We start from the raw sequence: 27,218 nt of genomic DNA, 5'->3' as shown, positions 1-27,218 counted from the left end.
ATATTCACAGTGCTGGCATGAACAATTTCTAGATCTTTCAGCCATACATACAATCAGGGCAGAAGGCTTCTCAAAGGCTTTTACATAAAACTATAAAGCAACCTTAATGTTTCAATGCAGCACGCTTAGCAATGACTATCTACAATGACTTGTAAAATTGTATTCAGATACAATTTTACAAAGAAATTGTGCATGGATGAGAAGAACAACTTTGTCCAGAAAATGCACAGGATGTATAGACTGCAACTTGAACTTGTTCTAAGGCTTTGGAATTTTTTTTGTAAAAGTCATAGCAGCAACCAGATAATCTTCATGGACAGGTGAGTTAAGGAATACATGACTACCAGTCTGACTCTCAATAAAAGTGCACAAACTAGAGCTATGATTCAGAACACAGGGATTCCTTTGACACTGATAAAATTTCGGAAGACCTTTGTTACAGTAAGTATGAAAAAGAAAATTTCCAGTGTACAGTTACAAGCAGAAATGGCTTCCAAGTGTGTCTTGGGTGGACTGGCTGAAAGGACAGCTCCTTTTAGATTTAGAAGTGTTAAATCCAACTTCAGAAAAATATCACTATTTGCAGTGACTTCAGGCGAAAGACACATAATAACCCTTCCAAAAGTAAAAGACATGCACATACCTCATGTTTCAAATCAACACTCTAGGCCAGTATCAGAAGGGTTACATTTCTTACTTATGCTCAATACAAAGTAGAAAGCCTTTGACAGTGCTTCAGAGCCCTTGGCCAGCACACTCTAAAAAGGTATGACTTCTCCAAATGACTGATTTGCCCATTCCATAAATCTAGCTGAGAAAAGTAGGTTTCATGCCATCTTGCTTGCTCTTATAAACTGATTCATTGTTGAGTTATCCTAGAGTGCTTTTATGGTTTAGAAATAGATACATTTTGACTCTAAGCATATGAACAAAGTCCCAAGCTCCAGAGAGCTTAAAACAAGTTAAATTCAAAATAAAGTCCACCCTTCATGAATTCCAAAAGATAGCTGTCCCTTTCAAATTAACTGTTGAAATTAAGGTTGGTACCTACACAAAGTTAATTTAAGATAGCTCATACAACAAAACCAAAAGATAAGCTGTGATAAGAGGTGCTTTTGTATCACCACAGAGATAAAAAAATACTTCAGTGCTGTAATGTACCAATTCGAGCATCTTTGCTGGATCACAATTTCCCATTTAAGTAATGGACTGAGAGTGAAATCATCTTAATATTGAGCTTTTTAATAAAAATGTTAATAAAACATTTCTGATGTTCATTGTGAGTCTGTAAGTTCTTTCTTTCTATGACAACAGAAAAAAAGACACTGTAAACTCACATAGAGTTTTCCACAAAGATTATCCAGTCTATTTATATTGGTGCAAGATGCAATAGAATGACTGTTAGAGCAAGTGTTTCAGAGAGACATCCAGGTAAACTGCACTTATAAAAGAATGAACAGAACACCAAGCTTGAGGTTGTGTACCCCAGGACTTGATACAAGGGATAATATTTATTACATCTTCCTTCATGTCTTGAGTGATGGAACAGAGTGCACTTTGATCAAGTTTGCACATGGTGCAAAATTCAAAGTAATGGCTGACCGATTCAGAAGAACCTTTAAAAGTTGGGGAAATTGGCACATAAGCATCCTAATGAAATCCAACAGAAGACCTATATGTGATGAGGTGAATCCTCATGCAGGAGTACAGGTGGGGGGCTAACTGGCTGGAAATCATCTTTAAAAAAATAATTCGGAATTCTGGTGGACAACATATTGATCATGAGTCAGTATTGTGGCTCTGTGACAAAGACAACCAAAGAAAAGCATTGCCAGTGGGTCACAAGAGGGCATCCTTCCCCTCTTCTCAGCATGGTGAGACACATCTGCAGTACTGAGTCCAGCCCTGGCACCTCTGTACATGAGAGACACAAACATATCCCAGCAGAACCAAGGGCTATGAAGATGCTAAAGTGATTAGAGCATCTCTCATATAAGAACACACCGAGAGAGCTAGGACTGTTAAGCCTGAAAGCAGAAGGCTCAGTGATCTTATCAATATAAATAAATACCTCTGGGGAACTGTTTGGGGTGCAAAGTTGACTGCACCAGACTCATCTTAGAGATGCCCAGGGTGGGCAGTAGGCAATGAGCACAAACTGCTTACAAAGAGATTACCTTTTCACTAAGTTCACTTAATTTTGCATACACACCTACTCTCTTACCAACTCAACAATACATTTTATATTGCATTATCTGATTACTGACTTTTTAAAAGTCAGTTAAAAGTCTCAATCTTTTTATAGCCTTTTTCCTATTCACTTGGAATGCTGTGCCTCTTTAGAGGGAAAAAAGACTGCTAAATTGAGAACAAAGCTTAGAGTTTTTTAGCTTTATTTAATCACTTTTAACTAAAACAGACCAGCCTTATGCACTCAGATTATCTAAGGCTATGATTTGAAAGGACAACTAATAGCAAGAACTATTGATTACATATTAAGAAGTCAGTCAACATGTTTTACTATTAAGGAGTTTCCCATTTTCTTTACACATCACAACTCCAATGACACTGAAAAGAATATGACCAATCTGCTTTTCAGACTAGCCAAAAACTAGTATTTTCATTAGTTTTGTTTCACAGAAGGAAAAAATACAAACACCTATTACTCAAATGAATCAATTACAATTTTATTTAGAAAGCAAGAAGAACAACTATAGGAGCATTATTAATTGAACACAGCTTCTTTAAAGAATATACAGAGCTGAACATAATACACCTGTGTGGGTGTGAGCAACCGTCTTGTCTCTTGGTTACTGTGTGCCTCTGAAGGCGTTTATTGAGCACAGTACTGTATTTAAATTTATAAACAACCAATAAATTAGAAAATGTACACAGTGATTACTCATACTGAAAGTTGTGCTACAGAGATGAGGGGCTCAAGGAAATTTTCAAGTTAAATAATTTTTCACCAGTGGAGTGATAATGTTCTGACTCGATTACATGACTGAGCTCTAGGAAAATTTCTGGACAGCTTTAGGTGGGAAAGACCCTTTGATCTTGGGCTGGGTAGATATAAATGCCTAAGAATACCCAGGAAAATCAGACCAACAGCCCACCTACCCCTGAATCCTTTGTGGCCTAGAAGCCAACAGCAAATATCCATACAAAGTACAGGATAAATATATCATTACATAACTAGAATGGTCTTTTGGTCTGTTCATGATTCAAAGACTGTATTTGAATTTAGTAGCCTTCAATAGAGAGAAGCTGCCAGAGAAATCAAGTAACTTTTGTCAGCAAGCTTCAGAGCAAGAATATTTTGGTATGCAGTAACATAACTGTACTTCTGTACAACCACTGAGGTATTGGTGAGTGAAGATAAGCGTCCTAGCAAACAGCACAGTAATCGAAGCAGCAGCAGACTCAGTTTGAAGGAAGAGTCAGAGACATGACCTTCCCATCAGCTAGCTTTCCAACCATTACAGAGGAGGTTCTTGGCTCTTTTACAACCTTGGATGGAGGAAAGTACAAATAAAGCATATCCTCCACTGCTTTGGTAAGGATATTTATTCCCCCCTTCCTCTGCAACTTGAGAGAAGAATCTTTTGATGATACAGAAAAAACCTTGAGAGAATAAAAGCATCACATAGCAGGAGTGAGAGTTTAGAGGACTCTGATGTCTCCCTCCTTAGAGAGGAGATGTGAGGTAGTATTTGGAGTAGGAAATGCCTACTCAAATCAAAACAAACTATCTGTACAAACGTTAGAGCTCTTAATCCAAAGATGTCTCAAGAGATTGTACTTGTTTTTCATGATAATGCCATTTTAAGTTTGCAGCACTGTTTTCACATTTGTTGATAAATTTTACTGCTATAGCATAAATGGCAAGTCTTATGAGAATATTCATCTACAGACATCAGTTTACTGACCATAATTTTTTCAACAATTCTGTTTGTTCTAATTATTTTTTTCTCTTTCAAATACAGCTGCTATTTATTTTTCCTTGGCCTTTGTGAAAACTTCAGTTTCACAAACGCTTTTCAGCTGCTATCTCCAAAGATTCCACTTCTAAGTAAGATTTTCAGAAGGAAAAGAATTGTTTCTTCTTAAACAACCTGCTCTTTTAGAGCTACTACACAGTACAAACTAACAGCAGTTGCTGCATTCTGAGTCCATAGGCAGCAAATAAATGCATGAACCTCCATGCTCCAGAAGACTTAGCACCTGACATCTTTTTAGAGCATGACCTGTGACTATTGGTTGTTGATTAAATTAATACAGATTCAGATCACTTCTACTTTTTTGCACTAAAAACATCCAATTCTGTGAACTGATAAGGTTTTGCTGTATCTCATCTTTTGCTGTGGCTTCTGCAGATGTTTTACATCAGATGTATCACATTGAATCTTTTAGATTCCTTTTTATTAAACATACATGTATTTTATCATTTTCCAGAACCTTTTTCAACATGAAAGTGCCAATTACTCTTGAGGGAACATCTGGATGCTCTTGGTAATTTACCCAGATTTATACTTTACTGTCAAAACAATACAATTGTAGCTGAAAAATAACCTACATTCTTAGGGAAGTGATACCTCCTTTCTGGCGGATTTGTGGCCAATGTCTCTCGCATCTCCTTCCTCATATGTACAACTTTTTTCTCTTTTTGTAAACAGACCTTATGCAAAAGTTAGATCTACTCTCCATAATCATCACAGGATTACTACCAACTGTCCAGTAAATAATAACATGAGTAGGTATTGAGTAAGCAACTCTAAAATGTCTCAGAGTTCTTTCTGCCATTGTAATTTAACATAAGAGAAAGCAGTTACTCTCCTCACAGTCAGGAAAAGAGTTATTTCCCACTGGCCTCCCAATAAATGTGATTCTTAAGAATGAATTCAAATAACAGAAAGTGACCTCAGGAGCCCTCTGGGTGAAGAGGGTCCAATTTGAGGGTAAGTGAAGGCAATGAGGGGACAAGAGGAAAAAGTTATCAGCACCAGGGAGGAATCAACTTGAGTGGAGTACTTGAAATTCCAAACGGGAAAACTACCTGGAGAAAATTACACAAAATGCTTGTTGGATATTAATAACATATCCTTAGGACTTCTTCATATATATCATTGTCAGATCTTTTGTACCCTTACAGTAAATTTACTTGAATGAAACATATTCCTAAATTCCCAAAAGCTAGTCATGTACCTATTATTGTACAAAAAAATCTATATTCTTCCAGGATATCAGGATATTAGCCAAGCAGATATTTTAAAACAACAAATTACCAACATATGTTAGAAACTAATGATGTCATTTCACTAATGATTCACTAATTAAGTGACTTTTGCAGTCCTTCACTCCTCTGAGAGGAAAAGAATACACTTGAGAAGTATTGAACCTCTTACTCCAGCAACAACAAATTAATAACATGGAGGTCTTACAAACTTGAGCTAAGCAGGTAAAGTAAGATCTTTGAAGGCATCTACTAATATAAATAGCTTTGAGGATTTTTAAATTTATTTCAAAGGTAAGCATTTTATCTGTTGGAATCTGAACTTTAATTACCTAATTACATTTACTACTTTCATTTTTTAAACTATCAGTACTGGGATCCATGGTGTCCCTTTATTTTGCAAACACTACAGAACTAATGAAAATATTCATATTGCTCGACTTAGCAGAAAATAATAAAGCAGTTAATATTTGAAGAACAAAAGCCTAAAATGCTCTTAGCAAGTTTGTGTGACAGGAATGTGAGGGATTTTTTTTCCAAAATGAGATAAACAATATAAAACCTCTACAAAAATAAATGCTGCAAATTGACTGCAAATAAAGTCATAACTGTTTAAATGAACTAAAACTTATTTAAAATCAGATCATTATGATAAAAATGAAACTGAGTAACACAACTGAAAACAAACTAATATGCTATATTGGAAATTAGATGTTCCATTTTGGCATTACTTCACCACTTTTAAGCAAGAAAAGGGCAATTTTTGTAAATAACTACTGATAAAAGTGGCTTGTTACTTAAATAGCATTCAGAGTAAGACAATGAAGATGCCACAATGATGGAGTTCTCAATTATATTACAATAAATTTAGCTGCTATTATCTCAGCTATACAATTCTTTACATTCTGATAAGACCAAAATAAATTGATTGGTGTGCTTCTACTAAGAATCTAAGCAGCATGAGAAAGTATCCATCTGAATGCTAATAGTATGCAGACAAGTGGCATTTACATAAGGATCCCCTTTCACTGGCTATTTACCTTTGGAAGGAGAGTGTGTGATAGTTTGATCTGGCATCACAAAAGCAAGTAAACCATCTCATGATGGATATAATTTTGTAGTCCAGAGAATATTTAGAGGACAGATTTTATTACCGTAAATTTCAAAATGCTAAGTATCACTCACTACTTAGTAAAAATGTTTAATGAATTCCACTTACTTTTAAGGTTAGGATGGAGCTGGAAGGAAAACATGAACCTGCTACTTTTACTATGTAAACTGAAGACTCATAGCCTTCTTTATCAGTGAACAATTTGAGCTGTGACCACTAGACTATGTAGGGGTCGCTAAGATGTAAAGTAGAAATAGAGACATTAGCAACTACAGTTTAGAGGTGTGTAAATCTGACATTGGTTGCAGGTTCAAATCTCAAAACCAATTTGCAGGAGGACAAATGAAACAATTCCTTATAATAACAGAAATCTAGTCTTTTTAGCAGAGGTTAAAATTTATAATGTAAAGCCTACCTAAAATGTTCAGGTTTTTCTAAAACATGCTGCACTGCATATTCATAAAACACTATCCTCTTCACAAACTATAAAATATTGATATATTTATATCTGATATATAAAAAAATTGAATTTAAAACTTCATGAAGACTTATTGCAAAGTACACATATTTATCTAATTTTAGAAAAATGACCATATCAACACTGATCTTGGTGCTACAGTATGGCAAAAGAATCCTGATATAGAAGTACGGATGACAGAGCATTTCTGTGATCTAGATGTCTCAGTTGTCACCTGTGTATCAAAGGCACAACATAGGCTAAAAAAGATTATTATAGCTTGTGAGAAGACTGATACATTACAGGACTACCTTGGAACTCCCATTTGCCATAAATGTCATTTACTACTAATAAAATTGTTGTTTTCATCCTGAAGAAATTAGTTTAAACTAAAATTCAGGAGTTATCATTATTCCAGAGTGATTTTCTTTTGGGTTTATATGACCTTTGCAGTCATAATATTTTTTGTTGTAATTCCTTCAAAAGTCATATAAATGCAGTTCTAACATACTGTATGCATCTTATTGACTCAAGCCACATATTGGGTATATTTTAATAAAATTTATGTTTCATTACATATTACTTTATGATATAAGTGTCCTTGCACATGGCTCGGGGTTTGGGGGTTTATTGTGCATTCCAACCCCTTAGCTTTCTATTATTCTGTGATTCTATATTAAGTTTTTGTCAATGCAAAAAAAAAAAAAAAAAAAAAATCAGCAAATACCCCCCAAGTAACTAAAAGCTTTTGCATTATTATGTAGGTTACTTTTATGCAAAAGTAGTTTCCTGCACCTCGTGCCGCCAAAGGTAGCACGATAGGCAACAAAACCCTGCTCTTTAAATAGCTTCTAAAAGCATATGAAAGATGAAGAAACCCAAAGAAAAGGACTTCAAGAACAAAGCAAAATCTGGGGCAGGTAAAATGCCTATATTGGAAATGAGACCAGTGGTTAACAATACAATCTTAGGATGATGACACTAATCCTGTTTAAGCACTGGATAGCACCTGAGGTGCTGCCTATGAAGCATAGGCTGAAAGAGAAGCCCCAGAATCGTAAAGTAGTCACAAATGGCCAATTAACAGTCACCAAAAAAAGCACAACCTCAAGCACTGCGAGAAAATAGTAAGAAAAGGAGCAACAGCTAAGCAACAGAAAATCAAAGACATTACTGCGGCCTGGGAAATTAACACACCCTGAAACATTTTACATCTTCCAACCTAGAGACAGACAAGAGGATTTGAGCTATCTAGGAACTAAATCATTTTATGAAATTATAAGATCCAAAACCATGCATAGGGAAGGAAGGAGAGATGGTAGAGTAGGGAAAAAAAAAATCTATTTTCATTCTAGTTTTCCTTGCAGAAAACCTCTCAAATTTCAGTATGTCATCTTGTCTTCTAGGATAATTGGTAGCCATAATCACCAACACTACAGTATCAATTCCAGGAGATTCTATAATGACATTAAATTTAGGACACTGATGTTAAGACAGACTATGCAGAGATTGTGATTGATAAGCACTGAGATCTAATTATAATGATAATGACAGACAATAGGGTAGGATAATAATACAACAATAATAATACAACCAGTGCTGCTAATGACTGTCAGTCCTGTAAAGTGGGATTAGATTATTTTTTATTATTTTTGTTATTTGTTTTGATTTTTTAATTGCTGTTGCTGATTCTTAGAGTTTTTAAAAGAAGTTTAAGAGAAACAGTTAAGAAACCACAAAGTAACACATAGTACATTAGCCATTCCTAATCTTCAAATAATTTCCAGTTAAAAAGCTATGTTACTGAAAAAAAAAAAAAAAAAAAAAAGAGATATAGAGTATACTATGACTTATCCACCAAGAATAAAAAATATACTGATGAACCATTTAGCATGTATACTCTCATCTTTTCTCTTCTACCAAGCATGTACTTCTATGAAGCCCTAAAAATAACTTCTGGGTTGGTGACATCAATGAGTTTTATTTGAGCAATATTTGAAATAATGTTCCTACAATCTAACATCTGTTCTAGTCACCATATAAAAAAATAATAGGCAGCAAAAATCAGTTACTCCACAGTCACACTTCAGGTGAGAGTGTTTTGGTACCTTGATAGAGAGAGAGGACCTGGTTATGAATTTTTTAGCAGATCAGACATGACTGATTTACAGATTCTTAATGACACCACAGCCTTTTGATGAACAAGTTATAGCTAGGGAACAAAAAGGGGAAAAAAAAAAAGAAAACAACTTTTCTTTGACCGGTTATGTAACTCCACAAAATCAGAGCTACATTATGCCTCAAATTAAATATTGTAAACACAACTCTGAAGACTGTCAAAGTGACAATAATAACAATCATCAGTAAAAACCCAAAAGAAACTACCCTGTTTTTCATAGATTTGCTGTTGTCCTCCCTGACAAACAAATCTTCTACATGTTCTTTCCTTCCCATTCCCAAAACTCAGGTTTTCTAGTAGACTTCAAAATATTTTGCGAACAGGCACAAGAAACCTTACAGTGCATCAGGGTCAATTTAGTCAATATCAGGCTCAAGACATTTCTAGCTTGAGGTGATCCTGACACCATCTTTTTCTATCTGCTGTTTAGATCAGTCATTCCAAACTGAACATTAAGTGACTCACAGGACAAGAAACATCTTTCTGTATACTTGCAAGATATCAAAACCCCAGGCTACTTAAGACAAGTAGAGGACAAGTACTTACCTCCCTTCCACATGAGCTGAAAGGGAAGGGTTCACTATCAGAGGCCTACATACACGTGTGTACATAACACATAAGTCTCCAATACTGGCATGTGTAGTCTGGGAAGACTGAACATTACATTAAGAAGAACAGGACTTGAGAGCAGCTTTAACTTTGACTAAAAAACTATCAATTTTCCATCCAAAATGCTATCAGTCATACATAAATCTCATTTGAAACATTACTAACCATGAATTAATACAGACTCCACTTTTACCCCTTCCTAGTTTTCTGCAGCCTCCTCTATCTTCTGGGAGCTTTGAAAAGATTGTCACTGATGGTTTTCTGATTTGGTCTTGAACTGCACTTCTAAAGAATTAGAATTTCTGTATTCAGACAAAAGCCGCTTGATTTCCCAAAAGAAAGCTTTAGACTTACACCTCCAAACATGGAAAGGCTTATAAAAATAAATCAAAGATTTTTGGTCTGAAGCATCTCTGAAACCAAACACACCTACTCTGGCTATTAGTGAAAACTGGGAGAGACAGATAATCATTTATGCCAAAGGTGCCAGCCAGGGTTTAGGAAGGGAACTGTTTAACAAGATCTGCTCAGGAAAAAGAAAAAGAGTAGCTCATGGCAATTTACACAGTAAGTCATGTATCATTCTGAAGGACTACAGAAGCTCAGTCTAGGATAAAATACAGGTGTATAGAGGATCATCAGACACCTCTTTTAGTAACAGAAAATTCACAGCATCTGCCATCTCTTTTGGTACAAAAGACAACATAGCACCAGTAACTTTTAAAATGCATGGCTGAGGGGGTTTTTGAGGTGTTTCAATAGGGACCTGTTAACATAACAATTGACATACTCAAAGAAAAATACAAAGTAATTCAGGAAGGGCTTAGACTTATAAAAAACCAGAAATGAGTATGTAACCCTAGTTAAAGAAAATGGCTTTGTGATTTGGAAAATGTCTTTTCTCAAGGAACATAAAGGGTTCCTAGAATACTTACACTTGGTCACACAAGGTTCAATATATTCCAATGGAAAAATAAAAAGCAGCAATTTGAGTTATTTTATAACTCAAAACCCCAGGCGATTAGAAAAGCTCATTAAAAAACCCCAAAACTTAAACACCTCTTTGCTGAAAACTTTAATCAGTGAAACAACATTCACCTATTTTGTTTTTTTCCTTATAGCGCATTCACATAATGAAAAAATAGAAGCTTTATTTCCAGTAAAATGCTTGGCAAAATGCATTTTCTACATCACTTACCTGTTTTCATTTCTAACAAGCGTTTTTTCTTTTGTTGTCTCTCTAGTTTTTCTTTTTCTGCCTTCTCCTTAGCTATTTTAGCACGTCTCTGCTTTTCTTCTGCTTCCCTTCTTCTTATATTTTCTTTTACTGCTTGCTATGAAAAAAAGAAATAGAGTTCCATTAAAATGGAATTCTTAAGAAAAACAAAGCTGAATCTTAAAAACAAAGAATAAAGCTTTCAAACGACATCCCCTAACTAATCTTAATTTATCAAAGCAAGTAAGTATTTTACATTACATTTTATTCAGAGGAGTAAGCAAATTCAGAATAAATACATTAAAAGCATACTAACTGCCCCCAAATGAGGATTACAAATTCAGTAGGAAATACAATTTAAGAATACACATGTTAATGTAGGAAGAATTCAAAATGTCTAAACCACCTTGTGCTATAAAAATGTATGTTACCATTTGTAGTTCCAAAACAATTTTAACACTTTTCCTTTCTCATGCTGTCACTATACCAAGCAAAACAAGGCTGCCTGGGTAACAATATTGCATTTTTCTTATTCTTATCAATATATGTATTAACTCACTGGCTTCAGAAATTCTGGTTAATATCCAAGCAGTATTGTTTATTTTAAATTATAAATATGTACACTAAAACTTCCAAGGAAGCTAAAACAGAGCAATAAGTTTCAGAGTTTTGAAATAAAAATTTTGCATATTCAGACATGAAGCAAAAGAACTCTATTACATCCAATACATTTTTAACAAAAGTGGTTTTGGATTACCTTTTTATTATTTTAGTGTTAGCTATGTACACTGGTAAACTCTCAGTGCTCTGAAAATTTGCATTAAAGGAAAAGTGCACCTATTCCTCATTGCAGAAAGACTTTTTTTCAGAACAGCTAGATAAAACCCTGTGTGTCCCCTCTTGCTAAATGATTAACATCTTCACAAGGTCTGAGGCAAAAGCTGCAAGTTTGCAGGGAGAATTAATATCTCATTTGTTTTTAGCAGGAAAATATCCAGACTGCACTCAGGAAAAAAAAAATCATGAACTGACAAGTATTAAATAGCACAGATGAATGTGGATTACAACAATACTTGAACAGACACTGTTTGTAGCAGTCATAGAGTCTGTCACTGTCATAGAGAGTGACCAAAAGAAGGGGAAAGAAAAATATTGCATAAAGCTTGTGAAGACTTGTTTTGGATAACTAAAGAAGAATAAGTTTTCCATCATGAAAAAATGACAATTAACTGGATTTTTTTTATACAAAGCAAAACTGCAGTTTCACAGTGACTCCTCCAAATTTGACTCTGTCAAAATTCTTGATATGGGGGAGGAGGGTAGATGCTTCCTACAAAATGCTAAATTTTTTTATTGAATTAATTTTGACAAATGATTTGCTGCTTTTCAGACTGGGCACTCTGTAGAATAAAATACTGGATAAAAATTCAAATGGGATCCAGTACTTGACAAGTACAATATTGGCAGAAATTGCACACTTTCCTAATAGTGTGACCAAGGGAATTTCTACTTAGCAGCTACTTCTTCCCCAAAAATAATATCAGTACGACTAAGTCTCAGACTGCAGTCATTCAAATGTAGATGTCTATTCTTTCTAATCATGCTGAACAAGCAGGCCTGACTTAATAACTAACACCATTATATGCAGTGCAAATTGGATACTTTGTAGTATCACATCTTGCCCCCAGACTTTCTCTAACAGGAAAGTGATTTTCCACAAATTCTATGTCAAACCTTAAAATTTCAGGTTGATGATGTCTTAGGTACACTTCTCCAGGGTACTAGGACCTCTGTTGTTATGTATCCTTTGAGACATCAGGTAGACAGCTCTCCAAATTCCACTAAATGAATTAAGTATGCATCTCCCTTGACACAAGATTAGACACTCAAACTCTCATACAGATCTGACCTAAGGGCAATTTCTGTCCTACATGTCCCACGTGTTTTCTACATGAAATGTAAGTGGAATGCCAAGACCTAGATTTTCCAAACTGGAGGCATTCCTGGGTTCTCTCTTGTGATTTCCAGGGTCGTTTCTAAATTTAACTATTTGCTTCATATAAAGGAAAAATAGAGTCTAGGGAACACTCTTACCTGGTTGCTCTTCTTCTGGTTCTTGAAGTTATGTCCCTGCTGCAGAGTAACCTAGTGCCAATAGGAGCAAGGGGTTTCTATACCTTATGATTAGCCTGAATAGCCTACTCTTGGACAAAAGAGCTGTGACCTCAAAGTGTGTGTGTTCCTTTTCCTACAACTGGAGGAAAATTCTAACCATTAGACAATTTCTTCATAACAAAAGCTATCCTTCCAAGGAAAGGAATGAGTCTTTATAACTCTAGCCTGTTAGCAGAATACCTGTGATGCTGTGAAAATACAGAGGGAGTTTAACAGGGATATCTGATACCTAAGATGTTCCACTGAGTGTACCAGGAATTCAGCTGCAGAAGCTAAAGCTCTGAAGGCAAGATACTTCACCCCATTTTTTGTATCTGGCCAAGTAACTGTACTCTAGACTTGTTGCTCACAGAGTGCAAATATTAGTTGTCACAGCTACCAAATAATACTGAAATACAAGGTGCAGACCAAAGGTAGCTATGAAACTGAAGTCTAGGGCTCCAGACTTAGAGAGATTTTTAAAACTTTTGAATACATTTTAACTATTTAAGAATTAAAAAATTAATTATAAGTAGGAAAATACCCCATGTAAATCATCAACTTTGCATAAAAACAAGTTGACTGAACTTCACTCTCCCATACCTACTGGTGACAAGTAGTCTTTTAGTTCGAGCTTCTTAATCCAATGATTTTTCAGTACTAAATTTACAAGTCTTCTGAACTAAATTTTCTAAGATAACCATCACTTTCAGTTTCTGTCAGTAATAAAGACCAATAAGAAACAATTCTGAAAATCAGCTCATTTGTCTCATGCTAGGTGTCTCAAAAATCTTTTCCAAAAAGTCTAAAAACTGAGCAGCTATTCAAGATTTTGGTTAGTGTCATTGAATGATAGGGGGCTTTATGCCTTATCTACACATCTTTTTCAAACAGCCTTCAAACTGTGCTCTGCAAGACAGAATTATTAATTTTCCTCAAGGTTTCTTCTATCATGCTCATCAATAATACCTAACTGTTTTGAAGCGCTAATTAATCTATCTTTATGACACTGCTGTGAAGTAGAGGCTAGCATCAGTGCTAATTTTACAGACACGGAGAAGAAATATGAGAAAATTAATGCAAAGCACAACCACTTCCTTAGAGCTTCCAACTCAACATGAACTAAGCACTTAGAATTCTACCACATTTATATGGTAGGTATGGTTTGAACATCAGAAATTAAAGTAATATAACTATTTTGTAACATTTATTAATTCTGAAATCAGACTACTGAGTTTTGTATTAGACACTGATCAAGTTAGGAAAATACAATCAATGTCTCTATTCCCAAAAATCTGACATATGTAACTTGCCAAGCAAAATTATTGCAATTAAATAACATCTAGGGTTTTAATTGTTCAACTCTGAAGTAGCAGAGGCTTAGTAACCATTATACAATTCCAAATGGTTGCTAAATACGGGTTCCAGTTTAAGCCCTTTCCTCAAAACTGATGGGCATACAAATTTCAAACTGTTACTCAGTACCTGTGAAAGAAGTAATTTTATCCACCTGTAACTTCAGACCTGTCTGAAATTATTAAAAAACCCAACCAATCAAGTAAAATCAAACAAGACTGAGAAACATGCAAGCAACCTAAATATGTGTGTTGTAATGAGAATTTCATTACAACATGATTGAGCTGCAATGAGGAGTAGGTGGCAAAATGACTAAGTGAATCTTTCTACAGATCTATAGGCATTAGTGGATCACTCCTCCTCATACAATATTCCTGCAAGAATGCAGTCAGTAAGTTAAGCTATGTAATCACAGGAAGTCTGAAATGACTCAAATCAGCTTATTATCTAAATTCATACATATAGATAAGGTTAAAAAATATAACTTCTAAGAAACATTAGGCATAAAATAAACATATTGTACCATGAACATCATCCTGAAGTTGTTTAGGTCCGTTAAAAATTCCTCCACAGAAACTTTCTTCAGGTCAATGGCATAATATCCCATCACGTTCTGATAGAGTTTTTCCATGTTCTCATGCATCCGTGAAACTTTCTGAAAATCTTCTTTGGCATGAACAAGGAAGCTGTACACTGCTGTTAAGGCTGCAAGAACACTCAGCGAATCCAATCAAATACACTGCTTTCACTTAACATTGATTTGTATGTCATATACATTTTTAATTTCCTTAAATAAGGACAAAAAGAATTCCTTCCATGTTCTATACGCTTCCTAGTATTTACTGTGTATACTAGGCCTATTAATAAATTCAGGGACTTTCATCAAAATACCTCAATCGTTTTAGAATTCAAGATTATTCAGTTACTACGTAATTTCTTATGAAATGAAATGGAATGTATATAACTAATCTAACTTCAAGCACCCCTGTAGTTTATATGGTACCATTGTCTCCTCATTGAAGCTAAATGCCTAGGTATATAAATTACAAAGTCCATGGAATTTAGTTGCAGATACCAATAATTAACCTGAATACTTTATCAATAAATACTATATATCCTACCAAAATTAGATTAAAAATAGAAATATTGATAAATAGCATTAAAAGCAAACATCATGGAAGATAAAAATCTTCATTGTAACAACAATGCATTTATTTCTATTCATGAAGGCTTCATCAGGTATTTATGCTTCTTCTCTGGTTATTTGCAATGTCAATACAACTAGAGGCCAAATTAGAGACGAAAACTAAAAGTGAAAACTAAAAACTAAAAAAAAAAATACTTGTATATAAGATAAACAATTTATAAATAGCATCAAAAGAGTCCATATAAAATAAAAACCCCTAGGTTTATTCAGGACTTCCAATAATGTAGTTTGCCAAAGAAGCTCAAAGACAAAATATTCTACATAGCCATTTCCTTAGATTGGGCACCTTCAGGAAGTGTGTACCTTAATGGAATGGTAGCTAAACAAACATTTATGTTCCATTATTTTCCTGCTGTAGTAAATGCCATGAAAGACAAGAAGTAGCCATTTTATCTTTACTCCCAATTGCCCAACTCAACTACTGTAAAAGAGAATTTACTGTGTACACTTTCTACTGCAGATTAAATATACTATGGTCACTTTATGAAAAACAGAATTTTTAATCAAGAGCAAGAAAATCTAGACCAACCAAATAGCATAGAACTAGGCATTTTTTCTTAATGAGTCTCATACCACTGGCCTCCATCCAATGGCCCAGGCTGCACAGATCCCTCTGCAGAGCCTTTCTACCTCCCAAAGATCAACACTCCCACCCAACTTCATGTCCTTAGCAAACTTGCTTGAGGTTGAACTCAATTCTGTCATCCAGATCATCAATAAAGATGTTGAACAGGACTGGCCTCAACACTGAGTCCTGGGGAACTCCACTAGTGATCAGTACATATTAATATTTTATAGCTGGATGACTGTTTTTACTCCTCAGGTTTTTTCCAATGCACTACTTTTTTTAGTTTTGTTTAGAAGATGAATTCCATTTCAGTTGTGTTGTGAAATGTCCTTCTGATTTGATAAGGTTGCTTTAAAAATAACAAGTAAGAAGTTCATGGGGTTTTCTGTATGATTTAGAATCCAGGCCTGAAATTCACCCAATAACGATCTCAGATATGTGCAGGAAGGGAGAAATAATGCACTTTCACAGTATTCTAATTAGTCACTAATGGCTACTAGCTGATTCTGTAAGTGCAGAACAGCCTCCCCTATGACACTCTTATGAAAAAGGACTAACTAAAGTCAAGATTTCACCAATTTAAAAAATATACGTCTTCCATTACCTCTCAACCACTTAATTTTAGACTTTTTCAACATGGCTCTTTTGGCAGTACAAGCTTCTTTTCATGCTTTTAGTAACTTCACAAGATGCAGCTCGTAAGCAGCTTCAGACTGCCTGTGCTGGTTGGCTGGCAACAGCTCAAAGAAAACTGATGCTGCCAGCCCTCTTTTCTTTTACATCGATTTGAATCTCCTTCACTCAGCTCCCAAGATGAGCATAGCATACAGGAAACTGATCTTTATACTTGAGATTCTTAAAAATTATTAAAACTCTTAAAAAGCTATTAGTAGGAAAGAAAAGAAAGTTGGTGAGAGGTTTGTCTATTAATGCTGCCCAAGGACTATACAAAAAAGGATTATGAGAAACAAGACATGACAAAACACATGCTAAGACCTTTAAAAGAAATGTACCAGGTCACAAAAACAAACAAATGAACAAACCAAAACAACAAAAAAGAGTTTAACTAGAAAAATAATTCCTACATCTGGCTTAATTTTGATCCTAAAATTTAGGATACTTATTATTTGCGATTCTTTGACTATTAACAGATCTTATGAAAAAATATAGTTTTGTGCAATTATGAGGGTGCATATTTCCACTGCATGAAGGGTAAAGGAAAATTAAATAAATTAGTTTTCCTGTCTCTCTATATAAATGCCAGATATTAAACATTTCAGTATTTTTAGTTTTCTAGGAAGCAAAATAAAAAGGGTTGAAATTATCAGTAAAATGTAGACTTATCTTGCAATTCTAGAAAATATCATGAATAGAAAACTTCAGGAGTGGGGGAAGTGAGAGAAAACTTCTGCAATATTCTTCAAGACACAGCTAAAATTATAGCTATGGTAAGTCCATACAAGCTGGTTAATTTTATATTATTGAAACTGACTCCTCTTGAATATCTGATGCATAATTTTAAACACAAAATACAGTATTCTGGAAAGATGTTTTGCTATCTAGCATTTCATTGCTAGACACAAGGAAGTCTTAGATTTTTATTTTCCATCTGGTGCATTATGGAATATCCCTAAGCTCTTGGCATTCTACTGAGATTGTGCTTCCATTTAGGTACTCTTAATAACTCCTCTTCCTTTTCTCCTTAAATATGGCTTTTGTTAGCCAACTCTAGCTAAACTGGAAACAACAGGGAATACTACTGAGCACAGCAATCCCAACTGTAATTATTATGAACAGGTTGATACACACGCATTATCAACTACACAATTCATCGGTTTTGGATGAATGAAGACAGAAGTACAGCTGAGCTGCAACACAGGTGGAAAGAAAACTACATCAAGAAGTTTGGTATTTGTTAACTTTTTCTAAAGTGGCTTTACTTCACGGACTGCCTTTTTGGAAACACTGGACTACAGATCATTATGCTAATTAATATAATAGGACACTATTGGACTGCTGAGACAATATCTGTAGAAAAATTTCTAACTGTTGTATGCTTGGTCTTGCATTTCCTAGCTCTTTTCACAGTGAACTGCTTGTCTGGAGTTTATACTGGTTTTAATACATTGTGGTATATAAAATACTAATATAGTGCAGCATATCAAGCCAAGTAAAAGCAGCTGTTACCCTAGAAAAGTTAATGAAAAACATTAATCTTTATCAAACATTTCCTTAATAGATCCCAATATTCACCACTTGTATTTTAACAGAATCTTCAAAAGGGCACTGAGATCGCCACTATACTAGGTGACAAGAGTTTCCACAAAGCTTAGCAAACCTCTTGAAGACCGATGCAAAAAGACTTTCAGATCACTTCAAACCATTTCAACAAATGATTTTATACTAAGTGGTGTGAATGCTGTAGGACTCTGTTAAGGATTTCCCACATTTTGGGAAAATAATTGCAATTATCTGAAAAATACATGTCAGAGAGACTTCGTTTTATACACATATACCAAGGTTCAACTGAGAAATTCTGCACCTGAATATAATAGTTCAAGAAACACATAGAAATGTTTAGATTTTTAAATTAGTACCTTCTGAAGAGTACTTGTCAAATAATACCTTTTCTTTGATTCACTCCTCCTTATCTCTATACTATAATACTGAAACAAATTGACAGGTATTTGTATCACACAAAGCTGCTGCATCCACTGCGTATGCATCATATATTACAAGTAAAACCAGTGCCAGCTATAATACGTCTCTTAAGTCCAGACCATACATTAAAATAACTAGAGATTTAAATTTACATTGTTGCCAAAGCCCTATCTCATTACCTGTCCACATAGTTAACATCTTGACCCTCTACCAAAGCAACACACAACCTTTTTTTGCCTGAAGAGTTCAAGTCTGCAAAGTCCTTAGGATGCAAGGACATCTTACAGATTCAGGTTATGTTGCTCAGGGGGAACTTCAAACTATGAGGTCAATTAAGTAACCAACAGTTTTGAGGAAGCAAGTAATCCCTTCCCCGCTGTTGAAAAGGGTTTCTTCTACCTCATTTGGTAGTTAAAGCTCTGACTCATTTAAGTGCTGTTTCCTCCTCCTCTTTCTGCAATGTCAACAAATCAAATTAAATGGCAAAGGAACAGCTAATTGATCAAAAGAAAGGACTTTTTTCCTAGTTGAAAGGCCGCAATCAACTGATTGTCTCTCAAATATTACTTCCATAAGTTCCTGTAAAAGAACACCATCAACACTACTTTTATCAGTAAGCTCAAACTTTCTCAGCTGCTGCTTGAAAAATCAGAAGACAGGAGTTGTACTGATAAAGAGCATGTTGACTAAATAACTTAATTAAATTTTTAATATGCAATTTAAATACTCTCCATAAACTCACTAAATTTTTATTTTGAAAGCACAAGTATATTTTTTTTTCACTGTGCTTTTTATGGAACATTTCACTCGATGGATATAATACGTTAGATCAATATCAATTCAATATTCTTTGACTTGCCTAATTAAAGGAAACAGAAGAATTGTGATAATAACTATTTCTTTTCAGCCAGCATACACACGATGGCTCACAAATTAACACAATCTAATATGTAGGAGAAATATTCATAATTACAGACTTTGTCAATAAGAGAGTGAACCAACTGTGCATGTCTCTGACTTTGTAAAGAAGCAAGAATGCTAATCAGTTCATTAGAGGGCTTTGGGTTGTGATATTTAGCGACAGGATGCAATGGCCTGCTTGTCCATGGAGCTTAATTGTATTCAGAATGAAAAATTATTTTCTACAAAGCACTATCCTTCCTTTTTCAGACTTCCTGCTGGTTTCTTTTTATGAGCAAACATGCTTTTCAAGACATCACAATTCAGATTTCCTTGTCATAGGAATAAAAGTAAGGTTTCATCATGCTGTGCAGGATTATCTAACCTTTACATCAAACCTTTTCTGCTTCGTAATTTATTTAAGCTCCTGTTTTTCTAAAAGTGAGCTGTTTTAATTAGTATGTTCACAAACATGTCTAGAAATCATATGCAACTATACTGTTTAGAAATCGCTGTCTGTCTGCTGGGTCGGGTAGTAGGTGAGGGTAAATACTTCTGTTCTTAATATTTACTGTTCAAAATATTATATTTGAATAGTCTAATACAATGAAATATGTAGTATGGCTGGTGTAAGGACCTAAAGACCACAGCTGCCTGTTTCAAACACTCTTTAGGCCACAGAAGGACACTGCCATGAGATAAGCACAGAGGGGAGTAACAGGATGTTTCTAACCTGGTAGAGGTGAGATCTGGGTAGTACATCCTGGTTAAGGCATCCAGACAACAATTCCCACTGTGGCAAACTGTAAAGAACCAACGGCAAATACAAACATCACTGGCCAAATGAAGATCATCCCCAGTTATGGGATAGATGGGAAACTATGACCACTGAAGATGCCCTTCCCCAAATACGCCTGCTATGGACTATAAATTAGGCCACTGTGACAGAAATCTCAAGATATGATAAAGGTGGTACTAATGTCTAGGTGTGCATAGGTGTTATCTCAGACCTAGAGGAAGGTAACAAAAATGGAGGAGAAAAATGGATCAATGATAATGGACACAAAGAATGCAGAATTTCTGGTCCAGTAGGCAAGCCAATTTGGCAACTGTGCTGAAATCAGCTCCAGTTAGGTAGAAGGTAACTGTGGCAAGGGAAGATCACAGCCCACTGAACCAAGAAACTCACCACCTCAAACAAAGAGAAAGACTGATAACGGGATCAACAGTAAGAGAACAGTGTAGCCAACAAGAATTAGCTAATTTGTTTGCTAAAATGTATAAATAGTGAAATAGTTTTAAGTTTTTAACCATCTCAGGACACACGACCACAAAAAGCCCAAGGTGAAGAAAGACTAACAGCATGCCACTGGATCCACGTGTGGGGACTATCTCCTGCTTTACATCTCTCTTCCTTTCCCCCTACCCTTCCCCATTTACTGTTAAATAAAATGTGTAGTATTGACTTCACCATAGGGTCTCAGGTCACTAATCAGATCTTTACAGTTGGTTTTACCTGTAGTGATTTATTCTAAGTAAGACCTTGGTTTTACCTGTAGTGGTATATTCTAAGTAAGACCAAATATTTATTTTGCCTGTTTCTGACAGTAGTCAATACCCAACAATTAGGGAAAACAAGTAGGAAAGGAAACTTGGAAAATAGAGCATGATAATTCTTGTGAAGTAGTATTCAGTTTCTAGCTGTATGTTAGTCATTCTTCTGAGCTAAAGCTGCCTCTGGGCTACTGTGTTTCATAGTTCCTGATATGCATTCTTTAGCCACCTATCTAAGCCCTATATGAAATTCATTCATACTTTCACATTCACATTTTTAGTTTAATTGTCTGTTGTCCATGGAAACATTTCTGTTATTATGTTTTAACCTGCACTGTATTTCACATGGGATGAACCTAAAGACACAAAGAATACATTCCTCTCTTTCCTTCTGTATGGGACACAAAATTACAAGTATTTTTATTGTATTTACTTAACTTTTTGACTTTCATCATCAGAATATTACTCCACTAAAATATTCCTTCTGCATAACCTATTGCCAGTTGTTGCTTATTGCTACCATTCTCTGGCACATCAGTAGATATATACTACACTTTTGGAGATGAGGTAATGGAAGGACTGATGATGTAAGAGTATTGCTGATTTTTATATCTTGTTGTTTATGTTTTCTGCTTGTTCTCAGATGGATTTGTTCCCATCAGATCTAATAGTCTTTAATCACTGAAGTTCACTTGCTGCTTTGTCAGCATCTGCCAGTATCTCCCTTTGATGTGAGGATTTTTTTCAAATATATTAATCCAGAAAAATAAAGTAATCAAATCACTTTTTAATGCAAGAAATTTCTTTCCTTATAAGTCTTTGTTAAAACACCTTGTTGAAACATGGATGGAAATTCAGTTATGTTCTACTGACTTCTTACCTTTATTTGCATGCTGCAATAGACCTTTACAAAACACACAATGACTCTCTTCCATCACATTTTATCTCCAATTAATACATGCTCATTTTGTATTTAGTATTCATCAGTTTTCTTGGTAGAGAAGCCTGACTTGCAGATCCTCCTTGTAGCCCCTCTAAGAAACTTGTGGGCTTCTTTTCAGCTTTAGCCTGCTCTAGTGAAAAGTGTTCCTGCCTATAGCAGAGAGGTTGAAACCAGATGATCCCTGAGATTCCTTCCAACCCAAATTATTCCATTGTATGATTCCTTTGTGCCTTCAGCTAGTTTAGTTCATGTAAGATCTTTAGTCCATTAAGTTTATATTTGAGTCAATTTTGATTTTTTTTCCAAGTGTTTTGTGACCACTGTTTACTCCTAGGGATTTATTGCTATTTATTTTATATTAAGAAAAAGAATTCTACAGATTCCTTTATTTAACATCATCCTCCCATTTAAAATATTACACAGCAGGGTCAACTGAAGTTCTCTTTAGAGAAAACTGATGCAAAGAACAAATTTAACTTTATGACTATGACTTAACTTATTGACAGGCATTGATAATCCATGTCTTCTCTGGCATGATTAGAGCCTTTGAGATGCCTGAAAAAGACAAAGTGTAGATCCTCCTTTGTATTTCCTAAAATGATCACTATCCTTTTTAAGTGATCAGTAAAATGCTCTAATGGTCTTCATGTATAGGGATGGAATTTCAACCCCTGAAAAATTTATGCTACTTACTGACTAAGTCTGCCTACTTACTTGTCTTAAATACAATACATAACTTTGTATCACAGTATTCCAGTCACTTCTGCCAGGAAATTTCATAAATGCCCAAAATGTCAGTAACACAAAGGAAAATTAGGCATCTACATAACCATTTTTGGATTTTAGATGTCTGGTATTAGCATATAATGTATATAAATTACATCTTTATTTATCCAATTTTCTTTTGCTCTCCTTAGATTTTTGGGAGGATTCACTTATTCTCAACTGAATTTTGCTAATTTAGTTCTTATCTTTTTTTTTTTTTTTAAATACATATCCAAGGAAAGCTGGATAGCTCTTCCTTTAAAATCTAGTCCTTAGCTAAAAAATGCAAAAAGTTAGAGGGTATTTGGAGAGCCTGCATCATGACTATTTTGAATTCGATGCTTGTTGTAAGTCCCTCCCAACTGAAATAGCCTATTTTATTCTAACAGATAAAGAAGTGTGTTCATTTTCATAGTTTAGATTTTTAACAAGTGCTTCCTAGATCACATATAATTTGCCAAACAAAGCATAGATTTTGTAAGTCCTAGCAATATTCTCCAAAAGCTCTTGTGGATATATTTTCCTCTAACTTCCTGACAATATTAAATCTCTTGCCTTCAGGACCCATCTCCTAGTTCTCCTATTATGCTGTCAGTTTCTTCAGGAACAAGCTTATGTATCATATTGAAGAGACATCATGCTGGTGGGCTGAAACTTATCTCCCAAAAACACACTGAACTGGGAAAAAAAGGCATGATTACCAATGATAAACAGAACAAGCTCAACAACAAAATACCCAATCTTAGAAAAGATTAGTAATGACCCTGGAAGGTTAAGATAACCTGCAGTGGCCAGAGAAGGCCTGAAGCTAAGTTGCAAACACTTGAGTTGCAGTGCATCTAATGAAGACAGAACTGGCCCTCACAGAGGAAGAACCACCTTCACACACTTGGCTTTGGGGTCACTTGCCATGGGTTGTGTAGCAGGATGAGATGAATCAAGAGGACTGTGCTGAGTCCCCCAGCCTTTTTACATAACAAAGCAGTCTCCCAGCTAGGTAACAACCTAAACATGCCTGCAGAGCAAATTTAAACATGTCTGCTCACATTTCTGCTTCCAGATTAGTCTTGGTGCCAAGCATATACGGCCAACATTTGCTAGAGAGGTTTCAGTGAAAGAATTTTTTTTTTTTTTTCAGTTTAATTCATTATCTTCATGTCACAAGGTGTTTTTATGAAAGACAGAGTGAAATTGGCTGCATGATTTGGAATAAATAGTGAGGAAAAAGAATTTTGGCAAAAATAACACCAGAAAATACTTTTCATGAGCTATGAATCTCATTTCTGAAATAACAGAAACTTTCTGGTTCTGTAGTTGCATGTACAAAAAACATCCACAATAGTAATGCATGCACTGGAAAACAAAGAAATGCAGGGTGACAGACATTTTTCTAAGAGACTGACATAAAAGTACTATGTAATACTAGAGTGCTTAACATTGCTATTGTAACTCTTTTCACTAAGCTAAAAAACTCATACACAAAAAAAAAAAAAACTGATAGTAAGCTTTTCCCCTCTCATTCATTCCACTTCAGAGGAATCCTTTAATTGGACTGCTCATGTATATAGTTTTTGAGAGGAAAAACAAGCTATATTTTTATAAAAATACATGCTACAAACTAGAAGCTATGCAAAGATATTTAAAATTTAAAGCAATGCAATTAAATTGGGGATTGGGGATTTTTCATATGTTTTGTTTTTTAAGAGCCCTCTTAAGGATATTGACATTTTTACTACAAACTTATCATGTTTATCTTCAGGAACTGGAAAAGTCTTCAAATCCTTCTCAAGCTGTTGAAGCTGTCTCTCCATATGCTTGAGGCTCTTCTCCAGATTTTCTGCTGAGACTAAAATACAGAACATTCATTCTGTTAACACACTAAACAGAAACCATTGTTTTCAAAATGCAAGAGTTAAAACCTCACCCCAGTCAACATACTACATTGTTAATTCTGAAATAAAAGCACACTGAACAAATTACAATGCAAGATGAGGTCACTCTACAATGTTCAGCTCTCCTCGCTTATGCAGATTCCTTATGTCACTGGATTTATGCTATTTTAATGTTTTATTTTCATTTGTTTTTATGCACAAAATTTTGCATTGCAATTAATGCTCTGTTTTAAGTAACCTGACATATACATGTCAGTCTGTGTCTTCTGATTAATCAAAGGACAAGTATACAACATATTGCAAGAACCATAAAGCTTTTCTCATTCTCATTTCTGTTAGAACAGAAAATGCAAACATTTTTATGAAAGATCATGAAGAAAATAAGAATCTCAAGCACAGAAAATGAAGCTATTAAACACCTATGCATGAAATCTAAACCTCAATTCTCTAGTTTAAAAGCACTATGTATGGTAAAAAACACAACAGAATTTGTTGGAGCGAAAGTGCTTGCCAAGCATTTGAGAGGGTACGAAAAAGCAACACAGGGACTTAGGAAAAAGAACGGAGTGGAGCTGAAACATCAGGGATTTATAGAAGGATGAAGAAAAAGTGTAAATTTTCTTTGCCAGAAAAAGAAAGATAGAACTTTCATCCACTTGAAGCAATGCATGTGAAGTTGAATGCTTGATCTGTAAATAGTTGATTGAAATCAAGATGACCAGACTAATCTGAGGATAGTTAGCATGCATTCTATCTCAGATCTACATTATTACCATTGGTTATATTTTTGATTATTTACAAAGTCGACATTTATTGAAGTTTGATAGGAGCAATATATAAAGATGTGAGAATGTTCTGTGAATTCTAGTCTAATGTCCTTTTTTTATTTTTTCAATTATATATTTCATTCATAATACACTGCAAATAGCTGTAAAGGTATAGTCACCTTCATCTTCATCTCAAAAAAAAACCTCCCTGGAGAAAGTCTGTGTCCCTATGATGTTACTAGGATCTGTAGTGGATCCATAATTTCATTCACCAAATAGTTATGTGAGAGAAAACATAAAATACATAGAATAAACACATTCTTCTCTGATAAAAGCCTGACAGAGTCCCCAAATGACCAGAGCAAAATGCTGCATAGCAACTACAATCCCAATCACAACAAAAAGGTTATGATGACTATAAAATTATCTATGGCAATGTGAGAAATTGCTTTATAATCACCATTTTTAAAAGCCTCTGGTTAGTCAAAAAATAGTTTCCCAAATGTATGTTAGACTTGCACATTTTGACTCAGCAAAAGGTAAGCCAAGATCATCACCAGTTAGGTCAGTTGGCTTCATCAGTTTAAAAACTGCTTTGTTTGGGGAGCATAGCTAAAATTAGAAGCTGACTATGTTGACTAAGACATGTTTCGGTCTTCACTGGCCCCAGAAACACCTGATTTTAATAGAAAGTCACACGCCTGCTGTCATGAGAAGCATCTGAGGGTTAGGCACACAACATTTCAACTCACTGAAGACAATAAGAACCACAGAACACAACTTGTGCCTAATCTAACTACTGATTGGACTCTTCACAAGACTTTATCTTGCATAAAGAGTTCATGGTGTACATTTATGTGACATATATATAGGACATCATGTCAAAATTACGACAGCTGGCAAGGAACACTGATTTTAAAAAAATTTAAAAGCCCAACCTACCAAAAAAATCCTCTACACCAATTGCAGGTAGCAACTGAGTAACAGCTACACTCTTTTACCCACACGAGAAACCCAGCAAAACAACTCAGTGCCTAGAGCTGATTAAAAGGTTCTATATGAACCTTTGCTTCCAGCAAAGCCAGTTTTTCACTCTAGTACTTCAGGTTTTTTTGATATTGAACATTTACATATTTGATCAAGAATCTTTATACCTCTGTTTTGTCCTGAAGAGGTTTTTTCCTCTGCCATTATTTTAGCTTGTTCTTGAACTTAAGATTTCAGCATACCTTTGATTTCAGTAGTGTACAACTACTAGATATATTTTCCTATAAGATTGTATTTTTGAGGATAGCCTCAAACAAAGGCTATTTCACAATATGCTGCTATTAAGTTTGGTACTCTCGTCTTTGTAGCATTCAATTTAGTGAAAACATGTTTTAAAAAATACAAACAAAAACCAAACCTCCAAATATAACCAACTTTTTCAAAAAAAAAAGATCATATAGAATAATTGCCAGCCTTTCCTTGAATGCCTCTGAAAGACATGGTATAAAATCTGAAGGGATACAAAAGAATGGCAGAAAGCAGAAAAAAGCCTTCTTAACTTTAATGCCTAATCCTGGAAGGATTCAGAAATAAACCCAAGCCAAACTGAAGTACACAACTCATAAGCTAGTTAAAAAACAAAGTCAAACCCTGGGGTT

At 34.9% G+C, this 27,218-nt stretch overlaps 1 protein-coding gene across 2 annotated transcripts in view; it reads right to left on the bottom strand.

The window, feature by feature from the left end:
- The window catches only part of DIAPH3 (diaphanous related formin 3), a 203,895-nt gene that overhangs the window by 62,522 nt on the left and 114,155 nt on the right, over window positions 1–27,218 (bottom strand). The window contains exons 23-25 of one of the 2 annotated variants that reach the window (XM_079314821.1): window positions 24,633–24,759; window positions 14,839–15,001; window positions 10,788–10,923 (exon numbers count right to left, since the gene is read on the bottom strand). In XM_079314821.1, coding sequence (XP_079170947.1) covers window positions 10,788–10,923; window positions 14,839–15,001; window positions 24,633–24,759 — 426 coding nt within the window. Of the gene's footprint in view, window positions 1–10,787; window positions 10,924–14,838; window positions 15,002–24,539; window positions 24,760–27,218 lie in introns of those variants that run through there. The other variant, XM_079314820.1, reaches the window with a different exon arrangement.

Source organism: Erithacus rubecula (assembly GCF_903797595.1).
Source record: "Erithacus rubecula genome assembly, chromosome: 1".
NCBI lineage: Eukaryota > Metazoa > Chordata > Aves > Passeriformes > Muscicapidae > Erithacus > Erithacus rubecula.
This window is presented reverse-complemented; position numbering and strand designations above follow the sequence as displayed.